General features: G+C 40.9%; 1 protein-coding gene across 14 annotated transcripts in view; it reads left to right on the top strand.

The window, feature by feature from the left end:
* The window catches only part of trip12 (thyroid hormone receptor interactor 12), a 46,580-nt gene that overhangs the window by 24,860 nt on the left and 7,767 nt on the right, over positions 1-13,953 (top strand). For 11 of the 14 annotated variants that reach the window (XM_039783956.1, XM_039783913.1, XM_039783999.1 and 8 more), the window contains 28 exons: positions 391-527; positions 801-884; positions 1,052-1,147; positions 1,246-1,397; positions 1,575-1,610; positions 1,711-1,806; positions 1,905-1,997; positions 2,104-2,265; positions 3,510-3,578; positions 3,672-3,837; positions 4,890-5,007; positions 5,426-5,582; positions 5,943-6,096; positions 6,627-6,855; positions 7,060-7,178; positions 7,604-7,811; positions 8,183-8,283; positions 8,384-8,558; positions 8,738-8,879; positions 9,076-9,267; positions 9,385-9,536; positions 9,654-9,811; positions 10,016-10,089; positions 11,785-11,984; positions 12,478-12,605; positions 12,925-13,076; positions 13,423-13,565; positions 13,696-13,852. In XM_039783956.1, coding sequence (XP_039639890.1) covers positions 391-527; positions 801-884; positions 1,052-1,147; positions 1,246-1,397; positions 1,575-1,610; positions 1,711-1,806; positions 1,905-1,997; positions 2,104-2,265; positions 3,510-3,578; positions 3,672-3,837; positions 4,890-5,007; positions 5,426-5,582; positions 5,943-6,096; positions 6,627-6,855; positions 7,060-7,178; positions 7,604-7,811; positions 8,183-8,283; positions 8,384-8,558; positions 8,738-8,879; positions 9,076-9,267; positions 9,385-9,536; positions 9,654-9,811; positions 10,016-10,089; positions 11,785-11,984; positions 12,478-12,605; positions 12,925-13,076; positions 13,423-13,565; positions 13,696-13,852 — 3,850 coding nt within the window. The remainder of the gene's footprint in view (positions 1-390; positions 528-800; positions 885-1,051; positions 1,148-1,245; positions 1,398-1,574; positions 1,611-1,710; positions 1,807-1,904; positions 1,998-2,103; positions 2,266-3,509; positions 3,579-3,671; positions 3,838-4,889; positions 5,008-5,425; positions 5,583-5,942; positions 6,097-6,626; positions 6,856-7,059; positions 7,179-7,603; positions 7,812-8,182; positions 8,284-8,383; positions 8,559-8,737; positions 8,880-9,075; positions 9,268-9,384; positions 9,537-9,653; positions 9,812-10,015; positions 10,090-11,784; positions 11,985-12,477; positions 12,606-12,924; positions 13,077-13,422; positions 13,566-13,695; positions 13,853-13,953) is intronic. The other 3 variants (XM_039783981.1, XM_039783973.1, XM_039784006.1) reach the window with 1 other exon arrangement.

The following is a 13,953-nucleotide window of genomic DNA, read 5'->3' as shown; positions in this document are numbered from 1 at the left end:
AAAAACATGCATTATGACCTTGATGAATGTTGGATTTATTGCAGGGCTGTTGTATTAGACTGCATTAGTTTTAGTTAAGGGTACAAAATATTAAACTGGCATCAGAGTGTATGTTTTCAAGAGTTTAAACGGCATCAAACTCATAGCACTAATAAAGCACCGATAGCTTTCAGATTTTAGAAGTCTACTGTCTCAAGTACAAAACAAAGTATTAGTTAACAGTGACAATCAATTCACCTATTGTTTTCTATGTAAAACTCGACTCCACACAAGCAATTTTAAGCCTTTTTAAAACAGCCAGCACAGGATAACTAGCTTTTGGAATGCACTGTACTTTGTGATTACTCTGCTGTCACTCATACTGTCAATCTGGTTTTACTCGTATCACAGTCGGCGGGGCTCAGGCCTGGGCAAGCGCGGGGCAGCCGACGCTCGCCGACAGGAGAAAATGGCCGACTCTGACAACAACCAGGATGGGGCCAACTCGTCAGCCGCTCGCACTGATGAGGCATCACAAGGGGCTTCAGGTACCCATGATGCCACTTTTCCAATTATTTTTTGACCGAGCATCGGTCCTTTTTTATATGCATTATATATATATATATATATATATATATATATATATATATATATATACTAAATTTGTGTGGAAATCAAATCTCTTCATGCCCACAGGGGTTTTTAAGCTTTTCCTCATGGCCTCATTAAAAACGAATTAGATCATCAACTTGAAAGACTTATTTCTTATCTAACTTAATTTTCACTATGAATTATGATTTTAATATTGTTTCTGTGTCCAGCTTCAAGCTCGGTTGCTGGAGCTGTGGGCATGACCACCTCTGGAGAGAGCGAGTCTGATGACTCTGAAATGGGAAGGCTTCAAGGTATATTAATCCCCCTCAGATTTTCTAGTCAATCCCTACCAAGATTCATCATTTGTAAACTGTCACTATATTTTAGGGCATACATGTATGTACATATATCGGTGGTTTTGATGCTATGGCTTTTTTTTGTAGTTGCTCTCTAAACCTTACTGTTTTTGTCCCTATAGCCCTACTGGAGGCCAGGGGTCTCCCCCCACATCTTTTTGGGCCCCTCGGACCCCGCATGTCACAGCTGTTTCACAGGACTATCGGCAGTGGAGCGAGTTAGTACAATCATCTTACCCTAACATCAGTGTTCTTTATGTTTGGTAAACTCTAGATAATGGTTGACAAATTCTGCCCCCCCCCCCCCTTTATCCAGGCTCCAAGGCTCAGCAGCTACTACAGGGCCTGCAGGCCACAGGTGATGAGTCTCAGCAGCTCCAAGCTGCGATTGAGATGTGCCAGCTGCTGGTGATGGGCAATGAGGAAACACTTGGAGGATTCCCTGTCAAGAGTGTGGTGCCCGCTTTGGTTAGTCTTTTATTTTTTTTTATTTTTTTTGCTGGATTGCACATATTGTTTTGTGCAATATAAAAATCTAATAAATTTTAATAGAAAATGGAGACAAAAAAATAGTAAAATTTCGTCTGTGATATTTGACTACCACTTATCTGATTCCATATTTATACTCTAAACTTTCTTTTACAGATTACACTGTTACAAATGGAGCATAACTTTGATATTGTGAGTATGATGAACTTGTATTTCTCTAAACATAGTTGTCTTTTGTTTGAGTCATTCATTTTCATAATACCACTGCTTTTTTGCATGTCTTTGCACACAGATGAATCATGCCTCTCGTGCACTCACATATATGATGGAGGCACTCCCTCGATCCTCTGCTGTGGTGGTCGATGCTATTCCTGTCTTCCTGGAGAAGGTGAGACTCTGTGCACTCTATCTGTCCCTAATCACTTGTTAATTCGCAACGGTGGCTTTTTAATATGCTAATGCCTTGTTACACCTTCTTGTGTGCAGCTTCAGGTGATCCAGTTCATTGACGTAGCAGAGCAGGCCCTGACTGCCCTGGAGATGTTGTCAAGGCGACACAGCAAAGCCATTTTGCAGGCTGTAAGTGTGTTTTTTGTCATACCCTTAAATCGCCCTGTCTTATTTTTTATTTATTTTTTTAACCGCAATTATACACCGCAATATGTTATCATTTCATCCGTCACAGGGTGGGCTTGCTGACTGCCTCCTCTACCTAGAGTTCTTTAGCATCAATGCTCAGAGGAATGCCTTGGCCATTGCAGCCAACTGCTGCCAGAGCATTACTCCGGATGAGTTCCACTTTGTTGCTGATTCTCTGCCACTGTTGACTCAGAGACTCACACATCAGGTGCGTTTTTCTCACGTCAGATAATGAACTATAAAATGCAACACCATCACAGCAAGGGTTTGGCTCAAGTGGGGTTCCTCTTGGAACAAGTTTCACATTCCAGAAATGAAATAGAAAATAAACACATGGTTAGAAATAAGAAAACAAGTTTGTTTTCTTAAAACGTTGTTGGGGTTTCTCTATTTTCCCACATCAATGATGTGCAAGGCCTGTGTTGGATATGACTTGAGAAAAAAATGTATACTAGTCATACTGGCTTGCAAAATGTATATAAAAAATGGAAATACATGTGAATTTGTAATTTTCACCATACAAACGGCCAGCATCTTAAATGCATTTAGGTCAAGTAGGAGATGGAACATGGCTTGGGGAGCGTGTCTTGACTTATAATTAAATGCAAAGTGTTGTCAATTTAAATGGAGAATATTTAGATATAGATATGTAGATGTTGTGAAAAATGCTGACCATCAATACATGCTGTTTTCGTATTGTATTCTACAAATTCACACAGTGAAATGGTGCATATTTTGTGCTTCAGCACAGCTTATTACACAGTACAAATCTCATCGACATTTTCTTTGTGTAAAAATAAATTTCATATTTCTGCATATTTCTTGTAACAGAAATTAAACAATGCAGCCGTTTTGTGTGATGTGCTATGAACAATCATACATCAGTGGTTTACTTTAGTTGGAGGGCCAAAACTGAGAGAAAAATTAGCTTTTCTAATTTATGACTATAACTTAAGTCATGGTTTTGAACTGAATTAAAGTATTTTTAGAGACGTTTTACCACTTTTATAGTGTGTTGGTCAATCATTCGAAAAGGAATCATGTTGTAAATGTACATAGTTGACAGGAACTACATCATTAAATGTAGCCAGTATATGTTGCTTGTTCTTAAATTACAAAATAGTCTATTATTATTATTATTATTATTATTATTTGGGCTCAGTTTGTACAAGATGTCTGAGGAGTTCCTAATGCCACATTTGCACTAGTGGCTGCAGTAGGCTATTCATGTTGAAACAGATTGTAAGTCACCCAGCCTGATTTTTATTGGCACAAAATGTAGTTTTGCCATGTAGTTTTTGGAGTTCACTAGTGAGTGAGTTTCAGTGTTTTATACATCCACCGTATCATGACCTCTATAAATTGGTGCTTAGAATAGTATTTAGTCATTTATTTCAGGATAACCTATTGTAAAAAATCACTAATGGCTATATTATTTAAACTCTCTTTCAGGATAAAAAGTCAGTCGAAAGCACATGCCTCTGTTTCGCCAGATTGGTAGACAACTTTCAACATGAGGAGGTTTGTATCAATTGTTTTGCCATTTCTGTATTTTCTCCTCCATTTGCAGTCAAACACCCCAGCTAATGTGCATGTGTGTGTTTAAATCAACAGAACCTGCTGCAGGAGGTGGCGTCACGGGACCTGTTGACCAACATTCAGCAGCTGCTGGTAGTGACCCCTCCTGTTCTCAGCTCGGGGATGTTTATCATGGTTGTGCGCATGTTTTCCCTGATGTGCTCAAACTGCCCCTGCCTGGCAGTCCAGCTTATGAAACAGAGTGAGTCACACACACACACACACACACACACACACACACACACACACACACACACACACACACACACACACACACACACACACACACACACAGAGAGACAGGTCCCACCCTTGCCCCTCACTTAGAAGAAACTTTATGATTTGTCACATACAGTCGTACAGTAGAATGTAGCAAAATTCAATCTCTGCATTTAACCCATCCTAAGCGCAGGAACCGTGGACAGCCACATACAGCGTCCGGGAAGCAACTCGGGGTTCAGTGTCCTGCTCAAGGACACTTGGAATTACACCTTGTCATTACTGTTATGCATATTTGTAGGTGTGTTATGTGTATTTGATACCAAATTCTGTTCTCAACTTAACACTTTAAAGTAAAGGCTATTTTTATATCACAGTCTGGGGCAGTGCTCACTCCACAAAAAATGCTACAATGCATCACTTCCAGCAAACCTCATGGAGAACAACAAAGGTAAAACAGGATATTCTCTGGTCTAGCTCAGCTATAAATGCAGAATCTGTCAGCGCTGTGGAGATAGGTCTGGCAGTGCGAGACTACTGGTAGGCAAACGTTACCGACAACATTGTCTTTACTTCACCTGCTCAACTGCAGATTAGATAACTTGACTGTCCTGCTGTTACAGACGTAAACTAACCACAGACAGTTGTCTCAGTCGATGACTCATGGCAGTGCGTCGCTGCAGTTCATGGCTGCGCACAGCTGCAGAATGCATTTAGGGGGAACCAATGGATATTTGGCGTTATCTTTGCCATTTAAAAAAAAAAAAAAATTCTGGCCTGGTGGCCCCTTAGGCTTGTACAATTATCGAGTAAACATTGCTATAGCTTAGACATTCTATGGTGCATCTCAACACATTTTCAACTTGAGCAGAGAAATCTTTGCTGAATTCATGTCTGCTCACATCATCTCACATCTCATTGACTGCCTCTAAAATGTGCCTTTCATTCAGTCACAACAGACTTTTAGTAGTAGTGAAAGTATGTGTTGATGCAACAGGGCAGCTAATGGCAGAAATCTGTTTCTTTTCTAAACAGACATAGCAGAAACTCTGCGTTTCCTCTTGTGTGGTGCATCAAATGGCAGCTGCCAGGAGCAGATTGAACTGGTACCCCGGAGCCCCCAGGAGCTCTATGAACTGACCTCCCTCATATGGTAATATCTATTTACCTGACTTCTTTTCAGTATGGAATGGGCAATATGGCAAAAATATTAGAAGTTTTGTGATTTGGGTGCAGTGACCTTTTTAAATTGATCTGGCAGCAAAAAAAATGACATGACATGGAAGCCTGAAAAATGTTCTTACATGGTCCTCAAATTTACAGAAACTGTAAATATACTCTGCCCCACTGAAGTGGTACCTACAACAGTGTCACAAATGTTAGTCCTGCTTCTCCCAGACCTTAAACCACAGATACAATTGTTTTGCCACAGTTGTCAATTGACAATGAAAATTGAAGAACAATCAAACCTATTTCACTTGATAATAGTTAAACTGAATTTAGATTAAACAAAATGTTGTAGCTTTTTCAAACCACTCCTCTTCTTCTTCTTCTTCTTCTTCTTCTTACAGCGAGCTGATGCCCTGCCTGCCTAGAGAGGGCATCTTTGCAGTTGATGTAATGCTGAAAAAGGGCAGTGCCCAGACGACAGAGGGAGCGATCTGGCAGTGGAGGGATGACCGGGGACTGTGGCATCCTTACAACCGCATTGACAGCCGCATCATTGAGGTATGAATGCATCACCCACATTCTGTATTGTTGATACCTCAAAGTCTATGATGAAATCATCATTGAGTGCGAAAGTGCATTGTGTTATGTTGGATCCCAATGAAATAAAAATATTAGAATTTATTCTGGTCAGTCATTCTGGACCTCTGTCACGCTACAAGATAACTTTTTGAAGGATGAATAATTGATTTAGTCTATTAAAATGTTGCATTACATTACTAGGCAACATTTAGTATATTTACAGTGTGTCAGCATATCTCATATGCATTTATTTAAAGATTTACACACACACAAATATATGGGGCTTACCCGTATGGGATACTGATGTTGGGTGTATCTGGTGATTATCTTGCCCTGCAGACAGCACACCAGAACGGGGAGGATGAGATCAGCTTGTCAACCCTGGGCCGTGTGTACACAATTGACTTTAACTCTATGCAGCAGATAAATGAAGACACAGGAACTGCACGTGGTATCCAGAGGAAACCAAATCCTCTTGCCAACCCTAATACAGGTAATGCAGATCTTTTCAAATTACAGATTTTTGTAAAGATAACAGTGTATTGTATTTTATCCTAACCATAAAAGGAACCAGAAACACTTTCTCTCAGCGCATGATGTCTGAAATAGTGACTCTAAATATTTTTAGCCTGCTCCACTGAGTAGGATGGCAACTGTAATCGGCTTGAACAGTTGCAACTCCCAAAAGTGACTCCATTTCATGGCAAAAATAAGGATATAAGTTATACTTGTTAACTGCTATTATTTTATAATCTGTAAATCACCATGCATTCACTGAGTGCAAGTCAGTGGACTTTTGTCTCCCAGATTATTGCTACTTTGCCCATTTCTCCCACTTGAGATTACAGCTGCTTTTATCGGAGACGAAGCAGCAAGCTACAGTCAGTCGGTTGCCATGTCATTTCCAATTGTTGTGCATACCTGATGTGTATAATACACCTTCTCCATTGAGTGACAGCTGAGCTGTGACAGTTGCAGTGTGGTTGAGGCAATAAACCTGACCTGTTACCTGTCTGTCTTTAGGGAGTCACCAGGAGGTTCGTCGAGAAGATGCACGAGCTCAGTTGATGAAGGAGGACCCAGAGCTGGCAAAATGCTTTATCAAAACTCTGTTTGGGGTCTTGTATGAAGTGTACAGCTCATCGGCCGGCCCTGCTGTCAGACACAAGTGCCTTAGAGCCATCCTCAGGATCATCTACTTTGCTGATGCAGAGCTACTGAAGGATGTGCTGAGGAACCATGCTGTGTCCAGGTAATGGTGCCTGGGCTGTGGCCTACTTTTATTTGTGAAATTATAGCAGGACTAGAAGGTTGTCTTAAATTACCTTAATTCTTTAAAAGAAGAAAGAAACTTGTATTTTAAAGACTCAAGGGAATTACAGGTGACATTCTTTGAGTTGAAAGTAAATTGATGTCTGTCTATTTTTTTTTTTTTTTTGTATGTTTATTTCTACAGTCACATTGCCTCAATGCTATCCAGCCAGGACCTAAAGATTGTAGTGGGTTCTCTGCAGATGGCTGAGATCCTCATGCAGAAGCTGCCTGATGTTTTCAGTGTCTATTTCAGAAGAGAAGGTAGTATATAATCTTATGGAAAACTCATGTACTACCTTGTCTGCTCACCAGAGTAGATGCCCTTTAAAGTGATTTAAAGATGAGTGTTAGCCTGAGCATCTTCTAAAAGGCATGACAATATGCTTTGAAGATGAACAGTATTGTACAGTCATTATAAGCAAAGTCATTTTTTAGGCCATCTTTGGTGGGAAATGTCATATTTGAAAGCTGCAATTTTCCACATGCAAGTCATTGAAGCTTTAGTTGTTGAGGTTCACCCCCCCAAAAAATTCCCCCCCTATCTAAAGCTTACAAATTTGGCAAAATGTCTCCTGCAGTTGATGAATATTTCCTTGCATTGCATTCTAAATGGAAAGAAGTTGCTGTGTTGTGCTAATTTTGAAGGCTTTAGACAATTTCTTATGAGTTTCTCCTTTCTCTTCCAGGTGTGATGCACCAGGTAAAGAATCTGTCAGAGTCTGAGAGCTTTCTAGTCACTAGTCCACCAAAGGCTTGCCCTAGTGGCACTGCCAGTTTGTGCACTACCACCATCAGCACTGCATCCACCACATCTGCTAATAATGCAACTCCTGAGCTGGGCTCACCCAGCTTCCAGCACAGCATGGACGACTCACTGGACCTCAGTCCACAGGGGTGAGTATGTGGCCTTTTGCTTTGGTTTGGCTGTTTACAGACATAAAACAAAGTTTATAACACAGGCGCAGTGCTAATGTCACACTATAAACTATTCCCATAAACGCAAATTGCACTTGCAGCCTGGGTTGAATCACCTAAGAACAGTTGGAGCTAATTTTGTTGCCTGACAACTAGCATTACAAATTCTCTTGACAACTGATAAATGGTAGCATACATGAATTGCTTAATAAACACACTAATAATGTATAATATGCTCAATGTATACTGATGTATGTATGCTTGTCAGTTATTGTTTTAATGAATGGGCAAACCGATGTCTTCTTCACCCCCCCAAGAGCATTATAGTAATTATTTTCTTCTCCATGAAGGCGGTTAAGTGATGTCTTAAAGAGGAAACGGCTACCTAAAAGAGGGCCCAGAAGGCCCAAATACTCTCCCCCAAGAGATGATGATAAAGTAGACAATCAAGGTAAGTTTGTGTGTGTTACGTGTGTGTGCTGCCAGTTTTTCATTTTGTAGTCTTGGATATATTCATAACCCTCCTAATCTACCTTTTGGGTTATTTACAGCCAAGAGCCCTACCAGTACTCAGTCACCCAAATCATCCTTCTTGGCCAGTCTTAATCCTAAAACCTGGGGCAAGCTGGGTGCTCAGACCAACAATGCCAACTCGGAGCCCTCACGCACAGCGGGGGTGAGTGGCCTGGCAAGGGCACCTCCCAAGGACTCAATTTCAAATAACAGGTACGATGATGAGAGTTAATGGGCTTCCCTGTTTCCCACGCCTGTATTATCCAAATTGCATTATTTTTCTTGTTATTGATGGAAAGTGTTAATGCAAAATGAATAGTCATTGATTGTGGGGGTAATGTGTGGATCACTCGATGTAATCAGGGAAATGTATTTTTTGTATTGGTTTGTAGAGACAAAATTAAAGCCTGGATCAAAGAACAGGCAAGTAAGTTTGTGGAGCGCTACTTCAACTCTGAAAATGTGGATGGCAGCAACCCTGCACTGAATGTACTCCAGAGACTTTGCACAGCCACTGAGCAGCTCAACCTGCAGGTAATGTCCCCCATTATTGTAGAGCAAGCATAACATAACAATATAGCTGTTTTTAGATGTTCTCCTTAAAGTTACAATCGTTGTAGAAATTGATAAATAGAGAAACCTAGAGAGATATAGATACTAAAATTGACTGTATACAATAATGTTACGCCAGCACTGAGACATTTTTCTGAGGATATGTTCTGTTTCCCAGGTGGATGGTGGTATGGAGTGCCTGGTGGAGATCTCCAGTATTGTATCGGAGTCTGACGTGTCGTCTTTTGAGATCCAGCACAGTGGGCTGGTGAAGCAGCTCCTGGTCTACCTGACCTCCAACACCGACAGGGACTTGCTCAGCCGCGACGTGCGGCTCAAAAGGTTCCTTCATGTGTTCGCTGGCTGTCCGGTGAGATACTAGAACATGTTATATTACCGTACCTTGTCCAACAATTTTATGACTTGGGCTAAATATTCAGAATTTTAATTTGAATCCCTTTTTTTTATCCTCCTGTTTGGTTTGCAGGTCCCAGGAATGGAGCCTGTAAGTCGTCTGGACCCAACAGAGAATGGTCCGTACCTGGCACTGGTGCATAAAATGAACAGCTGTCTGAGCCAAATGGAGCAGTTTCCTGTCAAAGTGCACGATTTCCCCAGTGGCAACGGCAATGGCAGCAGGTCTGTGGCTTTATTATTTAATGTGTTATATACTTTATATTCAAATTTTCATGTATTATGAAACCGTATAGTTTGATACATATTTTTAAAAGCGTTTTTTTAAATGTGTCTCTCCAGGGGTTCTCAGGCACTGAAATTCTTCAACACACATCAGCTCAAGTGTCAGCTGCAGAGACACCCAGATTGCACTAATGTTAAACAGTGGAAAGGCGGCCCTGTGAAGATAGACCCCCTGGCCCTGGTGCAAGCCATTGAAAGATATCTTGTTGTCAGAGGTGAGGAACTGTCATAGACTACCAAGTGCCTCATTGAATACAGATGGCGCCACCAGAGCATCCTTTAAATGGGGAATTCTCCTATGGCACCTTTTTTTTCTCCATATAGACCAAATGCCAAACATTGTCATTTTAACCATTCTTATAATGGGTTATTCCGTGTTTCTTTAGTTGGGTTGCTAATTATAAATTTTGTTTTTACAGGGTACGGCCGAATCAGAGAAGAGGATGAAGACAGTGATGACGACGGTTCAGATGATGAAATCGATGAATCACTGGTATGGGATATTGTTCATGCCAAATAAGTCTAATTTTTTGAATCTGTACACCCTTGATCCTGTGTTTATTGAGGGTTAAGTTCTGCTGTCACTTCAGTATTATCTAGTCCCTCCAGAAAAACACAATTATGCGATCGCATAATCCAATGCATAATCAGCCAAAGTCCGCATATTTATGCGGGGGCCGCATTTTTTTAAAATACGAAGAAAAAAAAAAAATATGCGGGGCTTGCATGATTTCATAATCCCCGCATTTTCGTTGCAAAAAAGTCACATATATCTTAGCAGGGACAGACTTGGGCTAAAAAACAGCCCTAGACTTTCTCCCAAATAGGCCCATCATCCGGCCATTCGCCCCTAGCCGTGTGCGACCGACACAGAGTCCTGATACTATGCCACAATACTGTAGCCTATCAGACAAGGTATTCACAGCAAGTAACCAATTACGATAATTGGGGTTGTGTTTATTAGCCATTTGCGGTTGGTACCATCTTTACAACTAAACACTCTCTGTAGAGACAGGTGTTTAGGCTTTTGCTGAGGGTGGTAAGCAAAAAATTGTTCCAGGCTGTGACTATCTGACTTGGGCCGTGTGAAATATTGTGATGTAGAGCATTCTGGGACATCCTGGCACTTCCCTGCATTCTCCCTGTCATCTTTTGTGCTGCAACTATCTTCAACCTGAAAAAAAAAATAATAAAGAATTAAAAAACAGGTTATTATCTAGTTATTGATATACAGTGTGGTTGTGTTGTAAGAAAGGAAATAACCGTAACGGTTTAATATTTTGTCAATGTCATATTACACTTTTGATTCATATTAAGGCTGTGAAATTATGAAAATGACTAGGCCCTATCAATTTTGTCTTTCTCTTTCACAACCAACCACCAGGTCTTTGCCAGTTCCACAATAGTAAACGCAAATATGAAAGACAAGGAAAAACTGCACTCTGATGGAAGACAGACAGAAAGTGCAAGCTAGGATTTTTTTGGTTAAACTTTTGGTTACATTTGATGAATTATTTAGCCCCCTTCCCTGTTTGTTAGCATGTTTAGTGGTACCAATGCACGCCTGATGTTTTCCCGTTTAATTCAATACCATAGTCTTCATCCTAGCAGCAAAAGTGAGCTCACTACAACCTCTCAAATACAACGAAGTGAAATCTCAGTCAACCTGCAATTTATTTATTTCTTTTAGGTTAATTTTTTCAAATTAACCTAAAAGAAATTATAACACTTAAGTTCAACAGCACTAAATGTCACGATCATTTTCATAATCATGATGCACACCCATGTTGACAGCTGACTATGCAATTCGCTAAGATAGGGATAAAGGCAGCCTATTATAATGTGCCCTGCTCCTGGCATGTAACAGTACCTCTTGCTGATGTGAAATTAACTCTGCTGCCTGTCCCTCACCATGACCAGGCTGTGGATTGGTGATAGCCTGTAGGCCTACTCTTCTTCCTAAGTTTCTTTTACACATAGCATATACAGTAAGTGATCGTATTAGCGCCCCCTGCTGTTGGCTTTGTTTTTTGTGCCGATGGCAGAACGCACAGATTTTCAGTCCGTCCCTGTATCTTAGCAGAAAGTTGCCCCCAACAGTCACAAAAAAACTCCGCATTTTTCTGGGAGGACTGATTATCAATAGACCGTGTTTGTAATACCACTTTGTAATTTATTGGTTACCCAGGCAGCACAGTTCCTGAACTCTGGCAGTGTACGTCACAGACTACAGTTCTACATTGGTGACCACCTGCTACCATACAACATGACTGTATACCAGGCTGTACGGCAGTACAGTCTTCAGGCAGAAGAAGAAAGGGAGTCTACGGACGATGAGGCAAACCCACTTGGGCGAGCTGGCATCTGGACCAAAACTCACACAATATGGTAAGAATGCTCTTTTTAAAAACATTTTTAACTGGTTCTTTACTTTTCTTTTTCTTACAGAATAGGTCTTGTGCCTCTGAATTTGTCGGTTATGATCTTGCAACTTTCTTAACCTTCGCGGTCACTTTTGAAACAAGAGCAATGATTTTCAGGATTTGTTGGTTTAAATCTCATTAGCCAGTCCTTGAAGGTCCAGACAAATTTTATCTCAGCATTTACGCAAGCAGTGTCTAGCCATGCAAATTTATTTGCCTAGTTTTTATTCTCCACAGTCCAGTGTGAAGTACACAGGATGTGATAAGCTCATGTATTCACCCCCAGTTGGAATTGCAAATGGTTATTGGCCTTAGTGCAGTTAAAAAATGTTCAGATACTCAAGAGTCTTTCACAAAGGTGAAGAATTGAGGCAAGGCATTGTTTCTGGTGTAAAAGCTTGACATACATGGTCATCAAAGCATATAGAGATAAAATGTCCCATCTTGTTTCCTGACAGGTATAAGCCTGTGAGAGAGGAAGAGGATGGCAGCAAAGATGCTGTGGGTGGAAAGCGGGGCCGAGCCCAGACAGCTCCCACCAAAACCTCACCTCGCAACGCCAAGAAGCAGGATGAGCTGTGGCATGGTGAGAATCTTAAATATCTCCATAGTGAAGGGTTTCTCAAACTAGGTTCAACATTTCCTAACTAGCTCTGCTTCTTTCCTGCAGCTAGCTGTATACAAACTGTTGTACCTGAACTGTTTTAAGTAAGGATTCACATTGTCAGGGTATGGGCTCGGCGTAATTAGTTTCTTGGTTATGTTTACATATCAAAAAGCAGTTTCGTGACCAGATCAACAAGCGTGTGATGATCAGTGTTTTAACCACACATTCTTATCGATTTCTTACCTGTCTGAATCTGTCAATCCGTCAACTTCATACTGTTGATCCCCGTCACTTCCAGATGGTGTATGTCCCAGTGTCCTCAATCCCTTAGAGACGTACCTCACTTCGGAGCCACCAGAGACCATAACCTTTGATGACCCCTCTTTAGAGGTCAACTTGCTGCTGAGGGTCCTGCACTCCATCAGTAGATACTGGTTCTACTTGTATGATGTAAGTCTTTCCTGAAGAATTACAACAGGAAGTCAGTGACTTGTTGTCAGTTTATCAATTTATTTCTGAGTTTAGGTTTGAATATTGCGCCAGACTCGTAAAGCCTAATTTATGGTTCAGCTGTAATCTACATCTGTTATTTTCTTGAATAGATAAGCTAGATCAAAGCTGACACACCAGCGCACAAGTATTAATCTTTGCAATGGCGTGTAGGCTCTGAATTTAAATCAGCCTTTAAGTTTTGGGTCAATGGGGGATTTCACACATACACTAGCTGTGAAAAGTTAGGGTTAGTTTTGTGAGATAAAATATCCAAGTAACATGAATATTTTTGGTTGTTTTGCAGAATGCTGTGTGTAAGGAAATCATCCCTACCAGTGAGTTCATTAACAGTAAGCTGACAGCCAAAGCTAACCGTCAGCTACAAGACCCACTGGTCATCATGACGGGGAACATCCCTACTTGGCTCATTGAGCTCGGAAAGACATGGTAAATGTTTCATACTTTAGGTGGACTTAGATTTTTCACCTGTATTGTACAACATTGATATCAGTGTTCATTTTTGGCTTATATGACTTGGTTCTCACGTACATTGTTCTCTCTTTCTCTCTCTCTACAGTCCTTTCTTCTTCCCCTTTGACACCCGGCAGATGCTATTCTATGTAACTGCCTTTGATCGCGACAGAGCCATGCAACGCCTACTGGACACAAACCCTGAGATCAACCAATCAGATTCTCAGGACAGCAGAGTTGCACCGCGTCTTGACAGGAAGAAGGTACAATGTATTGCCACATTAAACAGTTTGACTTTTGTACGGTTGTTCTGTTGTATCTTATGGAATCCACCAGTTGTACACAAGTGTATCTGTCATCAGTT

Source organism: Perca fluviatilis, chromosome 2 (assembly GCF_010015445.1).
Source record: "Perca fluviatilis chromosome 2, GENO_Pfluv_1.0, whole genome shotgun sequence".
In the NCBI taxonomy this organism is placed as follows: Eukaryota; Metazoa; Chordata; class Actinopteri; order Perciformes; family Percidae; genus Perca; species Perca fluviatilis.
The sequence above is the reverse complement of the archived record's forward strand: the minus strand, read 5'-3'. Positions and strand labels throughout refer to the sequence as shown.